The sequence below is a fragment of the Zea mays genome, chromosome 5, assembly GCF_902167145.1.
Source record: "Zea mays cultivar B73 chromosome 5, Zm-B73-REFERENCE-NAM-5.0, whole genome shotgun sequence".
Taxonomy (NCBI): domain Eukaryota; kingdom Viridiplantae; phylum Streptophyta; class Magnoliopsida; order Poales; family Poaceae; genus Zea; species Zea mays.
The window spans coordinates 225156540-225176829 of record NC_050100.1 but is presented as its reverse complement, the minus strand read 5'-3'; the positions used below and the strand labels follow the sequence as shown (position 1 = coordinate 225176829).

Sequence of the window (20290 nt, the reverse complement as noted above, 5' to 3'; positions counted from 1 at the left end):
GCAACCATGAATGGAGTACAGATTGCTTTAAGGTTTAAGGTTATTTTTCTAATCTTCCCATATTGTTGGAGTAAATCAGGCAATGGAGAAGGAGCAAGTTCAAGGTTGATCACCTTTTCCACAGGTCGATCAACTACTGATAGCTCAGGGTAGGATTCACTTATTTCTTTGACTCTGACATATTTCTCTGAACACCCAGCAGCTAAATAAGTGAATGTTTAGGCATCTATCTTGTACTGGTCATACTTTTTCCCTCTATTATACATAGCAATTCATTTAGTTTTGCTAAGGACTAGGTGTTTGAATTCCTAAAATTAAAGTTTATGTAGATTCTTCTTTATAATTAGATCTCTGTTTGGCATCTAACTGAATAAATTAGATCCATTATGGAGTGGTTATATTATTTTCTGTGTGATCAGATGGGTTAAAGAAAAGATATTTTCTAGTATGGAATGTATAAATGTAATTATATTCCTATGGTGGTACGTCTTTCTAACCTTGCTATTACATTTTCATTATGGCTTTGTGTTTACCCAAAGTTCCAAACCTTTCAGGTACTGCTTCGCTTTCAGGTGGATTTGTCTTGTAAATGGTATGTGGATCTGTAGCTTCCAGAGGCAATGAGCCTTGCAGGCAGGTAACATGACCACCTCAATGGCTTCCCTTTGAGTGCCAAAAAAACATCTATTCGCCTGCCCTTTGTAACTTCTGTTGACTTGCCTCCTCTTTTCAGTTTGTAGTATAAAAAAGTCCAATTATGTCCGCTGTTGGTTCGACCCAGCGTGTGCCGAGGATTTCTAATGCCGAGCATAAGTATGGATTTCTACTGCCGAGCATAAGTATTTGAAATCAAGAACCTGCATTCATTCAATCATAATGTGTTTCCTATCAAGCATAAGCGTGTGTGTGTTGTTTGATATTTGCTTTCTTCCTCTCCAGATTAAACTGTTTTGTTGAAGATTCAATCATCCTCTAACTAATTAACTAATTTAAATATAGCATGTATAATTACTTGTTCATGCTTTCCCAATGCTGGATAGGGCGCCCCTAGTAATAATAAATCCTGCTACGAAAAGCATAGGTTCATGTAATAAGCACAGAATCACAATTCTCGGCTCTGCAACCAGTCAAAACCATAATAATTGATAGTAATTGTAATACCAGTCAACCATAATAATTGATAGTAATTGTAATAATAATAATAATAAACAAACAGCAATTCAGATCAGCACAGGAATGACAGATGACAAACAAAAATCCGACGCCAAATCAGTGTCACACTAACGAAGCCATCAACACAGGTCTTCGTATCCCAAGCACAAACGCAGCAACAAAGTGTTACATGAGCTGGAGCGAGCTAAAATATATACAGTTCATGCCATGGCAAAAACGGAAATAATCTCTGCTCCACACCCAACTACAAAGCCCATCTGCTCCAGTCCACAGCCACACTCGCGCCAAGGGCCTCAAGCCAACACAAGAAGCTCCCCTCCCGATCCTCTTGCTGCTCAAATAAGATCAGCAACATTCATTGGCATCTCGTCAATTTGTGTGCTGTAGTACTGCTCTATATCTCTCAGTATACGGATGTCATCCTTGCGCACGAAATTGATCGCCACACCCTGCAATGCCCACACAAACAGCTTCTCAGCAACACAATAAACCCAGTATCACATGGATATACAACGATTGCAGTTTGACAACTGCTGGATTCCCTATAATAAATCTGGATGTTGCACATTTAAGCTCTTCATGGCCAGCATGCATGGACAACTATGCATTCATTTTTCCCATGTGCCAAATCGACTAACCAGCATCTGGGATGCACAGAGAGCACAATCTATTCCCATGCCATGTTTCCTGTCTTCTCTACCAAAGAAATGCAGTGCATATGAAAATTGCACAAGCAAGACTCTTTGTTTTCTCATGTCACGTACTGACTACAAAAGACATGAAAAAAAACGTTTTATTTTGTTTGAGTAATCACACCCACAACTGTATGCTGGCCGATTTGTCCCAGTTAAGCAAATAAGCAACAACAAATCTATCCACTGGTGAAAAGCCAAGAGGGGATGCTAAAATAAACCGAAGCCATAATTGGTAGCAGAAATTAGGAACTCCACCTTGCGCCCAAAACGACCAGAACGACCAATGCGATGGATGTAAAGCTCACGATTATTTGGGAGATCATAATTTATGACAAGTGAAACCTGAAAATGAAAGAAATTCAGTCAAATACCCCCAAGAGTTAGCGAACAATATATGAACACATAGAAACAGGACACATTCACCCAAGCCATTCTCCAACAGTATAAAAGATGGTTCAGATAAAAAAATGCCAGAATTCTTGCCTGCTGAACGTCCAGTCCTCGAGCCCAAACATCTGTAGTTATTAGCACACGAGTTGCGCCAGACCTGAACTCACCCATAATGGCATCCCTTTCTTGTTGGGGCATGTCACCGTGCATAGCTGATACGGTGAAGTTATTTGTACGCATTTTTTCAGTGAGCCAATCCACCTGAGCCCAAAAGAAAATTTTCAGCTCAGCACCCAAACCATCAAGGATGGCAAGTGAGCAAAATTTTTGGGGAGAAAAGCAGGATACATATAACAAAAATACAAACAAGGTACCTTTCTCTTAGTATTGCAGAAAATAACAGCTTGGGTGATGGTGAGTGTATCATAAAGATCACAAAGTGTATCAAACTTCCACTCCTCTTTCTCAACAGCAACAAAGAATTGTTTGATGCCCTACAGACATGACATCATAAAACTTATTAGCCAAAAAGACATCAATATAGGTCAAAGCATAACTTTCAATGGCATTTTACCTCCAGGGTCAGCTCATCACGCTTCACAAGGATCCTAACCGGTTCGGTCATGAACTTACTAGTCATCTCCAAGATCTCATGAGGAAGAGTTGCAGAGATCAAAACCACCTTTAAAAAAACAAATACACGATCACACCAGTTCGAGTAAAAGCCGGTATTTCTTATCATCGAAAACAGAATCGACAAAAGCAACTCGTTTTCCCCATTGTTTGCTCATTATGAAATGTGGCAAATGTGTGGTTACATATCAAGAATATAAGCAGATATCAAAAACTATCATTCTTGTCCAGACTATAAGTTCAATAGTAACCTGAAGTTCTGGAGGGAGATATCTGTAGACATCGTAAATCTGATCCTTAAAGCCTCTACTCAACATCTCATCAGCTTCATCCTGTATTATCACGGAAGGAATTAGCCTCTTACATATTGAGCAGACAAAATTTTGAAAACAGCGAAATAAGAGAGCGAACGAACCAGAACTAGAAGCTTGATGGCTCTGGTCCGCAGTGTCCTCCTCTTGATCATATCACAGACTCTGCCTGGAGTTCCAGAGACGACATGCACCCCATTCTCGAGCCTCCTGATGTCCTCACCAATACTCTTTCCACCAATGCAAGCGTGCACTTGGACGTTGAGGTGGTCCCCAATAGCCAGCATAACTCTCTCTGTTTGGGAAGCAAGCTCCCTAGTAGGCGAGAGAATCAAAGCCTGCACCCTGAGGGAACATAATAATGAAGCTAATTCAAATTCCAGCTCTGCTCTTGAATATACTGAGAAAACCATATATTGCTCCGACCGAGGAGGGAGTGCCCTAATTCCTGGGCTGTGCACAAATCATTATTACAGAGGATAAATCAAACTGACTAACTAGGAAAGGAAGATCCTATCCGATCCGGTTAAGTCCTTGGTTCGAAAACCCTAACAAAAACAATATAAGGAAGGACGGATGGTAGTAAGAATAAAATAGAGATAATTACTCGCGCACGGCGGTGTCGACGATCTGGCAGACGGTGAGGGAGATCATGGACGTCTTGCCGGTACCGGACTGGGCCTGCGCGATGACGTCGCGGCCGTTGATGATGGGGAGCACGGCGCGCTGCTGGATGGCGGAGGGCTTCTCGAAACCGTAGCCGTAGATGCCGCGGAGGAGGTCGTCCTTGATGCCCATCTGGTCGAAGCTGCTGACGACCTCGACCCCCGGGGAGGTCTCGAAGGTGAGGTTCTCGTCGTCCATGTTGCGGGCGCCGCCGGGGCCGCGGCGGGAGGTGGTGGGCGCCGCCATTGGTGGAAACCCTAGCTAGCGAGCGAGACTCGGGCGGAGGACGGTCTCGTCTCGACTCGATGGGAACATAGGCCTGTTCTGTTGGTTTTGCCGCCTGCGCCTGGTCTTTTTTGCAAATTTTTCCTCTGCGTGCGTCACAGGGTGCTCTGTGAGATGGGCTGGTCTGGGCCTTGTCTTGTTGTTTACAAGGCCGGAAGGGGTGGTGTCTTCTGAAGAAGAAGTAACAACGTTTTGAGAAGACAAAGCAGGTTCAACTGCTGATTGAGGTTCATTTATTTATTTATACAGACATCAATAGCAGATGTTGTATGCCATATATATAGTAGTAATTCAAAACAAATACGTACTATGTTGTAGATAATCATTGACTGGAAGATTAACATAAAACACTGGCAGCATCTATAGCTTGCTTGCATTGCATTGCTTTGCTTTGGTGTCTCATCATCATCAGTCTCTGATTTAAAAAGAAAAAAAATGCACAACAAACAAACAAACAAAACCCAATCCAAACCATCCATCTCAATATCTCATCACAGTGATGCAAGCAAGGAAGCTTCTTCTAGTCTAGCCTCTCCCTGTCCGTGAAGCTTTCCGCGGCCTGATCCCGTGGCAGTGGTACGCCCAGCATGGCATCCGACCACCGAGCTGGTGACCGGTCGCTGCTGTTTGACGATGACATGGCCTCGGCCCTCGCCTCCCTCACCATCCGGAGCAGCTCCGCCGTGGTGGGGCGCCTGGCCGGGTCCGCAGCCACGCACGTCGCGGCGATGTTGATCAGCGCCGTGAGCTTCTCCTCGGCTCCACCTCCACCGGCGGACACAGACTCCGTCTCCCTCTCCTCCTCACGCACCGCGCGAACCCAGCTGGGGATGTCGTCGCCATGCAGCTCCATGAGGTCCTGGAACGGTGTCCGGCCCGTCAGGAGCTCCAGCAGGAGCACCCCGAAGCTGTACACGTCTGTCGCGGGCGTGAATAATTCCAAGGACGTGGCGTGGGCGCCGCGTACCTCTGGGGCGCGGTAGAACAGGGAGCTCGAGGAGTGGAGCTCGGCGTTGGAGGGTAGCAGCGTCGGCAGCAGGCCGTAGTCGGTGAGACACGACTCGAAGTCGGGGCCTAGGAGGACGTTGGAGGGCTTCAGGTTGCCGTGGACGATGCTCCACTGGTGGAGGTGCACCAGCCCCGCCGCAACGTCCTCTGCGATCTTCATGCACGATGTCCAGTGCAGTGGCTTGCCCTTGCTGGACGGCCTCGACCCTGCACGCAGCATATATATATATACGAGAAGATTAAATGTTAATGCATGGCAGGCAGGGACGCCTGGACCACCGTGTCCGTGTAGATAGACATGTCTGAAGATCACAAGCCCCCAGGCAGCTCTGTTTGTCCCTTAGCTTCTGCTAGTGCTTGACTGAAATAGCAACTAGTACGTGGCCACAGGGTATATTGTCTCAGATCCAACCATCAACTAGCATGGGTGGCCTTTTTCTTTCCTTCAGTTCCGTCCTTGGTTCATTGTGAGGAGTAATCCTATTAATGCATGGTAATGGACAGCATAACCGTTTCAATGAGTTGACTTAACCAAACGTACATCGTGGATCAATTTTTCCCTAGCTAGTGTTACTGATCAATAATTTGTATAGCTTATATGTACACTAAGAAAGATTGGCCACTGAATGCAAGGCATGTGCTACGTATTCTATTCACTTGCTAACAATAATAAGACAAAAGGGAACATTTCATTTTACACAAAAGGAAATTTTATTAGCTCCGTTTAAGCTTTAAGCCTAGCACTGGCAGTGACTAGCAGAGCAGTCAATTGACTCATCACTCACATATCACATGAACCAGAACCACCCATGTTCATGCACTGTAGCCTCTGACTCTTTATTTGTTTGTTTATTAGTCAGTCAGTCAGACAGACAGACAGACAGACAGACAGAGGAGACCACCCTGTTGGTTATTACTTTTTTTTCTTTTTTTTCATGAGAAGTTCTACTTATACAACATCTTGAGGAGGGAGTGACTGTGGAGATGAAGGGTCCTCTGGTCCATGAATCCATGATGGAGGCTTCCATGAACCATATGGATCTCCAAGTACCAGCAAACAATGCAGTTAGCCAAGGCTTTTCTTTACTCTATCATCATGAAATGAAATGAAATGAGAAGGGTTTTTTAAATTTTTCTTGTTGTTTTTCAGTTCACTACCCATTCAAAATGCATCGCCTCTAAAGTATGGCTGCTTAATCCAATTCTGCTCTTGTTTAGGGTTCCTAGATTACTCCAACAGCTTTTGCCGTACCAGTTCTGGGTGGGGGGGATCTCTACACCCCCCATGCAAACGCTCCTTTTCACCCCTCACATCCACCACTGAAGGCCCACGAAAACATATCAAAATTTGTAACATAACTTCTTAGTAATTTGTTTTCCTTCTATTCATGGGTCTTGAGGTGGTGGATGACGTCAAACTCAATCTATGCAACTAATAGGAATCTCTTGCAGTAGAAATTAAGTTATAAAATTAAATGCATAGAACGAGCGACCTAGAAAGAAAGAGTTGAGATTTGACTGCAGCACAGCCAGATGCACATGGTCTCTCTTTGAACCCACAACATCAGTTCAGCCATTGTGCGATCTGGTACTACAGTACTAGCGATACCACACTCATCTATGGATTGCAATACTGCGGAAATAACCAATTCATGTCTTGTGGGTCTTCACTTGCATGAATGAAGGAGTAATTAGGTAGCAGGCTCTGCTTCCTCTCTGCCAGTCACATGCATGCCTGATGCCTAGGCTGCCTTCCATCAAGTTCAATCTTTGTGCTCGTACTGTACTGCGACTAGTAGGATGCCAATTCATTCTGGCTTTTATTTAATTTTAAAGCTCGGGGGAGGACTGGCCAATCTAACACGAGCCGTACTGAATATAATCCCATTTTGCATTATCCCTAAGTCAAGCTCTGTGATGTGACTAGTTTCATCATTAACGATAATTTTGCAATATGTTTCCATTTGAATGAAAATGTTATTCGTCAAATTGTGCCAGATTAAGAACTATGAACCATGACGATGGTGTGTTTATATCTAGAACCAGAGGAGGAGCAAGAAGGTGATGTCCTAGTCTAATCTAACTTTAAGGTGAAGCATGAGGCGTGCATGTACGTCCAGCCTGCCAAAGCCAAACAGCAACAAATAAAGGCAAGGGGCCAAAGGGTCCTTTTGGGTAACTGCATTGCACGGCAGATCCATGGGAGGAGGGTAGAGCTACCCAAGCCAAGCCACTCCATGAGAGAGACATGGACTTCTTGATGGTCCGTCCATCGCAATCCATGGTGAGAGAAGTGACAAGAAATCCGTGGCCCTGGCTGGCTGGGTCAGCCTGGGTATCTTCAATGTGATCTGGCCATCACACATGGCAACGAGAGGGGACTCGCATCAATGCATGCCACAATGTCCGTTTCCGAGAGGTTTGGATTGGAAGGAATTACCGTCAGTCGTCTATATTTTGGTTTAGTTTTGGTTTCCATGACAATTTCCTACAGTACTTCTCCCTAGACAGAGAGAAGAAATGGTAATAAAATCAAAAGCAACGAGTATGTAGGCTGGGTTGGGTTATTACTGACCGTGCACGAGGGAGAAGAGGCTTCCGTTTGGGTAGTAGTCGTACACCAGCAGCCGCTCCTCCTTGGCCTGGAAGTAGGCCCGCAGCGCCACTGCGTTGGGGTGCCGCACCCGCCCCAGCTCCTCGGCGCGCCGCCCGAACTCGGCGGCCCCCACCCCGCCCGCCGACGGGTCGCGCATCCGCTTCACCGTCACGATGAACCCCGTCTCCATGACCGCCTTGTACGTGCTGCCTACCTCGCCACGCCCCAGCGTCTCGGCCGACGCGCGCAGCAGCTCCTCCAGGCTGTACATCTCCGCCACGCCGCCGCAGAACACCAGCTTGCCGATTCCCTCGCGCTCCCACGAGAACTCCCGGCCACCGACGCCCCCGGCTGTGGTTGCGGCCGGCGCCGCGGAGGATGCATGAATATGCTGCTGCTGTGCCTGATGATTATGAACGGGCAAAGGAGAGTTAATTATTACTGATCACGGGCCCACCCACTCGCCCCATCCCCACGGGCCCACCAGACAGTCCCACCTGTGCTGTCTGGTGCTCCGCCTCCGCCGCCACTGTACCGGCGTTGCCCTTGTCGACGTCGCCGGCGACGCGCTTGTTCCTCCCTCTCCGCGACGCCATGAGCGCCGCCGCCACTAGGATGGCCAGCACCACCACCCCTGCCACCGTGGCTCCGGCCACGACGGCGGCGTTCTTGCCGCGTCGTGCCTTGGTCCGGGGCGGGGGCAGGGGCGCGAAAGCCGCCGTGGCCGCGGTGAGCGGCGCGGGGCTCGGGCCACCAGCGACGCAGCGGACGGCTAGAGGAGCGCCGCAGAGGCCGGCATTGGGGAGGAACGACGAGGCGTTGAACCTGGCGGCGAGCGAGCGCGGGATCTCCCCCGACAGGCGGTTGGCCGAGACGTTGAGCGCCCTGAGCGTGCGCTGCGCCAGCGGCGGCACGGCGCCGGTGAGCAGGTTGCGGTCGAGGAGCAGCGAGGTCAGGCGTGGCAGGGCGGCGAGGGAGGGCGGGATCTGGCCCGTGAGTCGGTTGCCGGAGAGGACGATGACGGTGGCCCGGTGGAGCATGGCGAGGGTGGCGGGGACGCGGCCCTGGAGGCGGTTGTCGGCGAGGTACAGCAGCTTGAGATTTGGGAGCGCGCGCGGGAGGGCCTCCGGGATGGGGCCTGTGAGGGCGTTGGACTTGAGGCTGAGGACCCGCAGCTCGGCCAGCGGGGCGAGGAGCGCGGCGGTGAGGGAGCCCGTCAGGTTGAGGCCCTCGAGGACGAGCTTGGTGACGCGGCCGGCGGGGGCGCACTGGCGCACGCCGGGCCAGGAGGCGCAGAAAGCGGGCGCCGTGTCGGGGCGCCACGGGAGGCGGTCGGAGCGGTCGAGGGAGGACTTGAAGGTGAGCAGAGCGTCGGCGTCGGCGGCGTTGACGGCGAGGTGTAGGTGGGCGATAATGTGGAGCAGGAGGAAGCATGGCCAGGCGGCTCCTGCGCGGCGAGGCATGGTGAGGGTGGCTGGTCGGCTGGACTGAGTGGGGCGTGGGGGTTTAGGTTCACCCATTGGCTGGTGTGGTGGAGAGAGAGGGAGAGAGAACGACTTTTAAATGGTCACGGCCTCACCCTCACGGGCTGACCATTGGGGTTGGGGGTGAGAGAGCTACACGAAGGAAGGCGAGTAGTGTTGAGTCTGCCTCGAGCAACCACATGTATAACGTTTTATATTCTAAATATAGCGTTCGTAGTTGAACTCTTCATCCAGCAATAGACTATAAACGGTACTCTAAAATTTAGAAGACGTAGTTGAACTCTTCATCCAGCAATAGACTATAAACGGTACTCTAAAATTTAGAGGACGCCGCACGCACGCTAGATGTGGAGACTTCCGAGCGTTCGCTATCCGGGCGAAGGATCGGGCTCCGGCGGGGTGAAAATTCTGCACGCTTTGTTCTCCCGTCGCTGGCGACTTCGATCCCTGTCGGCGAGGGAGCCTCACGGCGCGGGTCGTCAGAGGAGGCGGCCAAGCTGGGCTCGAAGAGGCCGTGCGCGGGCGGGTCCGGCGGCGGACCACTCTCGGTGGCTGGAAGCAAGGAGGTGGCCGGCGAGGAGAGCAAGATCCAGGAGTTTGAGGAGTTTGGTGGTAGCGTCGGTGTTGGTCGACGTCGAACCGCCATCGCGAAGAGGTTGAGAAGGTCGACGCCGGCGAAGAAGGTTGGTGCGGAGAAACGCAAGCACAGGTCCTCGCCACCATCGTCATCATCTTCCATTCGCTCGATTGCTCCAGATCCGAAGAGAACAAGGTACAAAACTTGGATTGTGATTGCAGATCCTTGGTTTTAGGGTTTTCGTACTTCATATGTTGCAAATCGTCCAGGTCTAGGGTTTAGGCTTCAAGGGATCAATGAATCCAAGGTTCTAGGATTCATTGATCCCTTGGTTTACGTTTAGTAATCTTCATGAAATTGTGAACTCTGTATTGCGACTAGTCACTGGTTCCGAGCCTGTTTAGGTGTATACATTTTACCAACTAGGAATAGGTAACTAACAGAACCATCTCTTTTATGTAGATCATGGATTCGGAGAACGAAAAGCTTCGAAAAGCACTCGCCCATTTAATCAAAGTAGTGGAGCAGCGTTGTGCCGACATCGTCGATGTCATCCACGGTGGCTTCCAACCAGTTAGCTCACTAGACATCAATGAAATGAATCGAGCTTTAGTTCAGATCGAGGACCTCGTGAAGGACCTTGATCACCTAGCACTGGAAAAGACTAGGAGATGGAGCACATGGACCGTTCAGAAAATGTTGAATCATCACATACAGAGGATGAGCTTCTGATTGACTATGATTCAAAGTTGAACATTGATGATATAGTCAGCTACGACGACGGACGCGACTACTCTACCGACGACACCTATCCCTACTAGATTAGCATGCACCTAAATAAAGTGTTAGCACGGTGAAAGACGATGTTTTAGGTTTCTGGAAGTGGTAGTACTCTTTTGTATGTGAACAAAACACCTAGGTTGTGTGCCACAAGTTCCTCGTATCGTCGATGTGCTGTTCATGTTGACGTGGTATCTTTAATGTTAAGAAATTTGCAATATTTGTAGTATTCGACACTTGTGCCATTGTTTTGGTTGTCCTGTTAACTAATATGTCATGGTTTTATTTGTTTGAAATGGTTGGCTCAAAGTACTAGAGTTTTGGATTTTCATGACTTATTTAATGTGCCTACCTTCAATGTACAACAGGGGTACCGACTAGAACCAAGTAATGGCACAATATGGCAGTTTCCTATCCGAGGAAGATGGCACTCGGTTTCAGAACATTGGTTTTGCTCCTCCTCACCCTGATATACCCGCACAGGGGTCAGCACCTGCACCTCTAGTGAAGAAGGGTGGTCAACGCACAAAGCTAGCAAATTTCACGTCTGAGGAGGACATGAGGGTTTGTCATGCTTGATTGGCTGTGAGTTGTGGCCCCATGGTAAACACGGGTTAGAAGCGTCAAGGTTTTTGGAATCGGGTTACCGAGGCATACAACTCTAGAAGAGGATCAATGCCAGAAAGGTCTACGAAATCTCTAATGAGCAGGTGGGATAGTATCAAAACTCAGTGCTCTACCTTTGCCGGTTACATGACGGTTGTGCTTCGACAAAACCCAAGTGGCCTTACTGATGCAGATAAGGTATGTGTCTATACTTATGCCTATGTTCTTCAATCTACTTAGCTAATAATGCATATTTTTTGTAGACTTCTCTTGCAGCTACTAGGTTTGCTGCTGTTGAAAAGAAGCCCTTCCATTTCTTACATTGTTGGGCAATATTGAAGGACCAACCAAAATGGATGGACCAACACATGGGTAACCAAAATCCACCACCCAACCCAATCGGTACCCAATCAAATATTGTTGACTTTGATGATGCTGAAGACTTTGGTCCATCAAGCTTCACTTCTAAGAGGCCGCTTGGTCGTGATTCGTCCAAGGAAAAGGCAAAGAAGAAAAGGTTTGAGAACACATCATCCACTGATTCTAAGTACCTAACACGGATGGGTGAGCTTTTTTGGAACGGTTATCTGTGTACAAATCAGTAGCTTCAACTGAGGAGAGGAAGTTGGAGTCCATGAACAAACACGAGAGGCAGAAACTCATCTTGGAGAGGAAGAAGCTGAACTTAGAGAAACTTAAGATGGAACGACAAAAGGTGAAGGAAGACACGGAACAGGAGGTCATGATATTGAGCATGGATTTGAGTAAATGTAACCCCCTACTTCGATAGTACTACGAGGCTAAGCAATAGGAAATATTGGCAAGGGTTACTGGAACCTCGTCGTCAAGCAAGTGAATGGTTGAGGAAGTCATGTTATTTGTTTTCGAGAAAATTTTATGTTTCTGAACTAGCGAACTTGACATTTTTCAGTACTGTCATGGTTGAACAATGTAATGTTGGTTGATGATACTAGACTTGTTATTTTATTACAAACTTTCAGCATGACACATGCACAAATTACTCTTGTTCGACACACATGACACATTACATAATGGAGCTTGCCACAAACTGAAACTACGGCATGACACATGACACTACGACATTTAATAAAATGTCGTCATTTTATTGCTGATGCAAATATAAACTTCATACTTAAGCAGCTCCAGATCCAAGGCGCGCCCAGTGGTGGTGGATTAGATCAACATGCAACTGAGTATATTTGACGGGATCTTGCAGTTGCTCGTACCTATTATTGATGTACCCATTGCGCTCGGCCATGCAACCATGAGTAGTGTCCGCCAGAACTCCGATGTTGTCGAAGCTTGTGTTCAAAGACGAAGGACCTTCATCTTCTACTATAATGTTGTGCAGGATGATGCAAGTTTTCATTATGTCTCCAATGTGTTGTGGAGACCAACCATATGCAGGACCACACACTACAACCCATCGCTTCTGTAGCACTCCAAAAGTTTGTTCGATGTCTTTTCTAGCGGACTCTTGAATAGTAGCAAAGTGTTGGGGTCCTAACATCATACAGATGATAGATTGTCTTGACAAACGCTGGCCAGTCTGGATAAATACCATCTGCTAGGTAATATCCCATGTTGTACGTGTGTCCATTGACAGAGAAAGTCACTAGTGGACTATCACCGATCAGATGCGCAAAGAGGTTTGAACGCTGAAGAACATTGATGTCGTTACAGCTACTGGGCATGCCAAAGTATGCATGCCAAATCCATAGGTCATATGAGGCAACTGCTTCGAGGATCATTGTTGGGTGTTTACCGCGACCGGTAAACATTCCCTTCTATGCAGTTGGGCAGTTACGCCACTCCCAATGCATGCAATCGACACTACCAAGCGTACCAGGGAAGCCGCGTGACTCTCCAACTTGGAGGAGCCTAGCGATATCAGCAGGAGTAGGTGTCCTAAGATAGTACCCCCCCCCCCCAATTCGGTTTGGATGGCAGTGCAAAAGTGTTTCAAAGCATCATGTGTCGTGGATTCACCAATGCTTGCGTATTCATCAACGGCATCAGTAGGAACACCGTATGCAAGGATACGAACAACAGCAACAACTTTCTGCAGAGCAGATAGACCTAGCTCACTGGCACAGTTTGGTCGCTGAACGAAGTAGGGATCGACTTGTTGCATAGCATCAACGAGGCGCTCAAACACATGGCGGCACACCTATAATGGAAAATACAGTGAGTACAAGTGTCAAGCACGTTTTATGAACATAAGAATAGATGTGCGTACGAAAACATATACCTCCTCTGGAATTGAGCATTCGTGTACACCGGTTGGGCGCGAAAGTAGTCCGCTCGGATTCTTGCATCGCCACTCATATGGTCACGGTGGATTCGAACACGACCGAGAATGGAACCAGCATACCGACGCTCGTTGCGTGCACGACGCCTAAGATGTTGGTACGTCGCAACCTCCAACTCATGTTCTTCGTCTTCCATGTCTTGCGCCATCCTAAGAAAAATATTGGAATCTACGTACGGGTTCATTGTTGTGGAGCACTCTAAGTGAAGTGTGAGTGAAGTGTTGAAGCGTGAGTGATTATTTATAGAACGAATAGGCTTCGAAGCTAGTTGATGGATTGTTGAAGAAGTGTCGTGGCTTACGGTGCAAGCTAGTGTTTCTGGAAACGTATTGCCGACAACAATTACACAAAAAATCACTTCGACTGATAATTAATATTTACAATATCAAATTATTAATCCCACATTATTTCATAAAATCTTAATTGCAAATTAATTAAATATACTATTTTTCGAATCCATCTTATTGCGTGTAATGGAAACAAAACAAAAAAAACTAAATGGATGGAAAAAGGAAATATGTTAACATTGTAGCTTTAGAGGACCAAATTTAGGGGACAATGCTGGAGACTGAGAAGATATATAGGACATAATCTTTTAGAGTGTGCTGTAAAGGAGAGAGAATATTCCTTTAGGGGATGGAATTTTGGTGACACGGCTGGAGACATCCTAATAGATAGTAGAGATATAGTAGTACTAGGTGAGTGCCCGTGCGTTGCAACGAGAACATATAATACCACGATAACTTAAGTATAAATATGTGTTATAATGTTATGAGAAAATATTTCATAATCCATTTATGATTCTAGCATACATAAATTTTGTTTGCTTAATCTAGATATTTCACCAATACATAGTACAATGCCTATGTGTTGCGACGACACAGTCATATTTGATAAGTGATTCTAGCAATCCATTATCATGGCATGGCTACTATGCATAATATTCACATAAAAGTAAATTCAATTACAAGCATGAATAGAAAGTAACATTATGAGCAATTCATGTATCTTTAATTGCCATACCACATTTTTCTGCAAGCTGGTCAGGTTAAGTTTTTTTGGTCTGTAATGTAACTTAGCAACAAAAAAACAATTTAGTACATGGTCACAATTACGAACCTACCCTCTATAGCCTAAGCATTTGATACGAACTTCACATTGATCTCAATATCTCACAAATTATTTGTCAGCAACCAATAACAAATGATGACGTGGTCCACGAATGGCCCCATTCGTACTATGAGGTTCTTGATGTAGGTTGCCTCGTAGAGCTTCTTCTTCCCTGCCTCGATGGCCTCGACACTTGACTTGCTCAATCAAATTATTAATAGGTAACCCTATGACTACGGATGCTTCTTGCCAAGCAGACCCTGCAATGAAGATATTCCATTTTATGGGTTTCTAGTAAATACATTGTGAGGTGCTCAATAGCTGTAGAAAAGAAAACAACAAATTCCTCAACAACAAAAAAAGAAAGAAGAATTTACTGAATAGACACAATATCCTAAGGGATCGGGTAGACAGGATTTGACTAAATCCGGAGAGCAGAAGCAATAGATCTGGACAGACTTAGAATTTAAAGATGGAAAAGTTTTGCCTTAATAATAAATATGAGCCTTCCCTTCAATTTATATGTTGCTCTTTGAAAAAAGTAAAACAATCAGTGTACACCACAATTATGATTTGAGATAAATACCTAGTATTTTGGATCATATGAAGGTCAGAACGTAAATGATTATTTTTCTAGTTGTGACTCAATCGCCTCGTGGGCTTTTGCAAGTATATGTATAGGGAGCCTAGTAAGACACGCATAAATTCTAGAAAGTGTGAAAAAACAGACATATCGTGAATCCATGAAACTTCTGCTTTCTATAACCAACTTCTTCCTTTTGTCCCATGCTGGCCCAAACATCTGTGTACACAACGTCTGCACCCTTAACTGCTTCTCTGGGACTGTTTTTATTTCGATTATACTGATTCCGGCACCCCTGGCGATCTCCATTGTGTTTGCATCAGGCTCCAATTCCTTGGGACAAGCACATACAAAGTGAAAAGGAAGTACAACAGCCAATAGAAGCCATGAATGCACAATGTTGTTCTCATATCCAGTGTAGACAACCTACAAGACACAAATTATTCGATGATATAAAATGTTAGTGTATAACGTTTATACGAAAACAGACAACGCATATAAAAAACTGAAATAGAAACAAGTTAGTGACCACTGTAAATAAACAGAAACATGTTTGTAATATGTTCAAAGTATCAGTACCTGAGAGACCTTACCAGGAATACTTTCAATGTTTTCTACTTCTCTATTCCTGCAATGATCAACATTTGTGACCAGATGGTAGGCGACTGTACCCGAGCCTAAACCCAAATTCACAATTCCATATAATCACATGAGTATATCGACACCAGGTATTATTACCTTCTATGCATAAGCACTTTCAGAAGTTACCTCATGACTTACTCCAGATTTCCTTCCATGTTTCTTCCCCTTCTAAAATGACAGAGAACATGACATACACTTTAGTTCACAGAAATTTGAGATAGCTAGACTGTATTATGGTATTTCAGTTCCATGACACAGGAAGAGGACCTAGAAAACTCATCGCTACACGACACAATTGAAATACTATAGAAAATTCATCACTGCACGGTACAAACTAAAGAACAGTTTGGTCATGTCACTATCTTATTGTGTCAAGCAAACAGTTAGCAATAGCAGTTAAAAACCTCCTGTCAGATATAGGAATTGTTGATGCAACGCTACTTCAGTATGGTCTTTACAAAGCAGTATACTTGCACTTGAACATTGAGTGTTGGTGTGACAAATGTATGTATCAGATTTCATGGTCTACATATAAAAGATCAAATTTCCAACATAAATTGAGATGCCGCTAGAAAAATGTGTGATAGAATTTGGATACTCTATTCTTGTTCTAAGAACACGAGGTAGGAAGGCTGGACTGAACCGAACCAAAAGATTTTATACCATATTGGTTTGAAATCAAAACAATCTATCAAGTTTTGTGAATGGTTGTATAGTATATAGATGTGTTATTAAAGCTAAATAAAGCATCAATCATGTTACATTTATTTTCCTTCTTCTCTACCAATAATCAAGTATGTACCAACATCAATTTAAGCCTCACTTTAAATACATCAGCAACTATACTGGCTACAAAAGAACAGAGCTGCTTTTGTTTGGACAGCTAGAGGTAGCAGAAATGGATTGCAAGAAGACAATGATTTTAAACAGGACTAAAATAAATCTATCAAACCACACGCTGTTCAAACAGACAACATTACAATTTTATGAGTAGCTGTAATTTTAAACACTTGAACTTGTAGATGTTCCAATTGTATGATTAGCAGTAATTTTGATCAAAGAAGAGATCAGTTCAGCGGCTTCAAGTTCCTTTGAAATACCTTTATGTTCATTCGTGAGAATAAAAATAAACATTAGAAGAAAAGATGAAGGTGTCTCTACTCTCTACTCTCTAGAAATGTGCATGACAGACAGAGACAGTGGACTAAGAAATGTTTCATCTTTCTTCTAATATAAAGAAAAGCCATACTCATAGTTCATACAACTAAACTACACAAGACTCATGAGAAAGTTTTAATGTGCATTTGGACAGAGAAACACTTCCATACACAAATTTAGGATCAGTGCATGATATAGGGTTCTGGCAAATATTACTAATGACATGCTCCTATAGAACAAAATTCAGTAGCTCCTCATTTCAAAAATCCTGATGCTTTATACTTGACCCCCCTAGGTCATGGGTGCATGATCTATCGTCTTTGCATGCATGCTGCCCTTTGTTCCCGTTTCTTAATTTCTTAAGCATCCAAACATCGATGTGGTGGGTCTAGAAAACTGAAACGATAATCACAACACGATGGGACTTTTAGTAACTTTCTATACCAAAAACCCTCAGATATTCTTAAATGTGTCTTAGGGATATCTAAAGAACTTCCTGAGGTGGATAACCCTTAAACAATAAGATTGAGAATCTAGCGGTACAAAATCAGTTTGGTGCAGGAAAAAGCAGTATGTGTTTAACCAAACTGCCTCTAAAAGGTAAAATCAGATTTTTCATAAATCTAAATCTGAAGATTCCTTTAGGACAAGTTAACTGGTGTCAATTTCCCTGAACAGGTCTAGAAAACTAAAACGATAGTCCCAGCACGATGGGGCCTTCAGTAACTTTCTATAACAAAAATCCTCAGATATTCTTAAATGTGTCTTAGCAACAACTAAAGAACTTCCTGAGGTGGATCACCTTGAAACAATAAGAATGAGAATCCAGGCGAGTACAAAATCAGTTTGGTGCAGGAAAAAACAGTAATGCTCCCTTTGTGTGCAAGGATCTACAGGTGTGTTTAGCTGTTTATAAAACTATACTAGTTAGGTGCCCGTGCGCTGCGATGGTTCCTTACAATCAAATCATCTTTGACACAATTTTCAGTAGCGTGCGAAATATATAACAACAAAGTCTTTTAGCCCCAAACAAGTTAGAATAGGCTACAGCAAAAACAAAATTTTGGAGAACTATTTCACAATTATACAAATAAAAATGTACAAGCTTTTATTTGGATACTATTATGTTATATACATTTGGGATCATCAATTAAACCACATTGCATGAGAATGAAAAACAGAAAATGTCCAGAACTTAATATAACTGGAGAATCTTTCACGAGGTGCTACTTTCCTGACTCTCATAATTACAGAAACTCGCTTGCAATTTACTGTCCAACAATATTGTTGGGGGCCTTCGGCTTCCGAAGGTCCTCAAAAACATGATTTGACAATGTTTTCCAAGTGAAATATGTAAACAGGTGTCTTCGGAATCGGGTTATGAGCATACAAGAGCATGGTCAGGACGAAGCTTGAGCGAGACGAAAGGTGATTATGGCGAAGGACAAGGTGATCACGAAGCTGTGCGCAGGAAAGCTTCGGCACGACAGCAGAAAAGGGGAACCGACTTAAAGATGAAAAGGCAAATCAGACCTCGAAGAATTACTATAGAGTTATTAGCAAATGTAAAGGGCATGAATGTAATTCTACATGGGTTGTGTCCCTTGCCTATAAATAGATGAACAGTACTCCCGTACTGTTCACGCTGACTTGGCATTCGCTTTTTGCATCACGCCTGTACCCTTACTTTCCGTCAAACCGAAGGTACATCTATAATTTGTCATTGTGAAAATGGTAATGCATATAAAAATAAGTTAATGATAATGTTTATATTATTTTTCATATTTCATATATGAATTCTTTCTCATCATTTATTGTGCTTACGAAGGTTTTTCCTTCACAACCTTCGTCCGAAATTCATTATATCCGAAGGGTAATAATGTCCCAAAGGACGAAGGGCTTTAATATTTAACACTTTTCATGTTGCCTTGTTCTTAACTCTTAGCATTGAGAACAAGTCCCCAACATTGGCGCCCACCTCCGGTGAACTCACTTCCACTTTCTGAGTTTTGAACACCTTCGGCAAGCATAGACCTTCGTCATGCCGCCAAAGAAAGCTTCAGCAACAGGGGCTGCAGCTCTGCAACCGCTGGATCCCAACTAGGAGACCCTCTCTCTTCGGGAGGCCCGAAGCCAGAAGAGGAAGGCTACCAGCCCAACGCCTCAGGAGGATGAATTGGATCAAGAGATCAGAGATATGGAGATGCTTCATCAGCAGGTGCAAAGGAAGAAGGAAAAGATGGCTAGACTAGCTGACCTGCAAAGGCAGATAGACGAAGCCTCTGAAGAAGTTCGCCATCTTACTCAAGATGAGCAGAACTGAAGGCCTCAACACAGAGAGCTTCATCAGGAGGGCTTCTTCAACGAAGATGACTGGTCTAAGAATTTCCATCATGGAAATTTTGCTTTTGATGATGCTTCTCCTTTGTCAGCAGAACTGCAGGCTACACCTTGGCCCCCGTCCTACAAGCCACCCCAACTCCCCATGTACGACGGCCACTCAGATCCGAAGCAGTTTCTGATGGGCTACGAAGCAACAATATCTTCCTATGGTGGCAATACTGCAGTCATGGCGAAGTCTTTCGTCATGGCTGTCAAGAATGTTGCACAAACCTGGTACTCCTCCCTTCGACCAGGAACAATCACATCATGGCAGAAGCTGAAGGATATGCTGATCACCAGTTTCCAAGGGTTTCAAACGAAGCCAGTCACCGCTCAAGCTTTATTCCAGTGCACCCAAGATCACGAAGAATATCTTCAGGCTTATGTCCGAAGATGCTTACGCCTGATGGCACAAGCGCCAACAGTGCCCAATGAAATTGTCATTGAGGCCATGATTAAGGGGCTTCGGCCGGGACCTTCAGCCCAATACTTTGCCAGGAAACCCCCTCAGACTCTGAAGAAATTGCTTCAGAAGATGGATGAATACATCCGCGCTGACAATGACTTTCGACAGAGAAGGGAGGAAGCTTACAGATTCTCCGAAATAGCCAGGGGCTTCGGAGGAAGGTTCCATCCTAGACATGTCAGATCGATTCATTCCACCCAGAATGATGACAGAGGAAGCCAGCAGCAGAGGCCGCAATATTCCTCCCAGGCTTCCCAGGCTTCGGGGCAGCAGCAGAGTTATCCCCGGCCTCCAGCTCCAAGGGGCAGAGGTGCCAGGGGCTTCGGAGGAAGATTTGGGGATCAACCTTATAGTGGGAGACGCCCTGGCATCAAGGATGGCATTGGCTTCCAACAGGGAGACAATGTCAAAC

General features: G+C 45.1%; 2 protein-coding genes across 3 annotated transcripts; both read right to left on the bottom strand.

Moving 5' to 3' along the window:
• Positions 1 to 1149: 1149 nt before the first annotated feature.
• LOC103627913 (eukaryotic initiation factor 4A-III homolog A) lies at positions 1150 to 4289 on the bottom strand. Its single transcript, XM_008648227.3, has 8 exons — positions 3810 to 4289; positions 3307 to 3547; positions 3143 to 3223; positions 2833 to 2940; positions 2633 to 2752; positions 2352 to 2519; positions 2124 to 2210; positions 1150 to 1622 (listed from the first exon to the last, which is right to left on the bottom strand). The coding sequence occupies exons 1-8, from the start codon at positions 4112 to 4114 to the stop codon at positions 1509 to 1511; spliced, it is 1224 nt and encodes a 407-aa protein (XP_008646449.1). The 5' UTR covers positions 4115 to 4289; the 3' UTR covers positions 1150 to 1508.
• Positions 4290 to 4490: 201 nt separating this feature from the next.
• On the bottom strand, positions 4491 to 9406 carry LOC100279735 (uncharacterized). Of its 2 annotated transcripts, XM_008645253.2 has the most exons (4): positions 8255 to 9406; positions 7737 to 8160; positions 5121 to 5368; positions 4491 to 5012 (listed from the first exon to the last, which is right to left on the bottom strand). In XM_008645253.2, the coding sequence occupies exons 1-4, from the start codon at positions 9275 to 9277 to the stop codon at positions 4674 to 4676; spliced, it is 2034 nt and encodes a 677-aa protein (XP_008643475.1). In that variant the 5' UTR covers positions 9278 to 9406; the 3' UTR covers positions 4491 to 4673.
• Positions 9407 to 20290: the final 10884 nt, after the last annotated feature.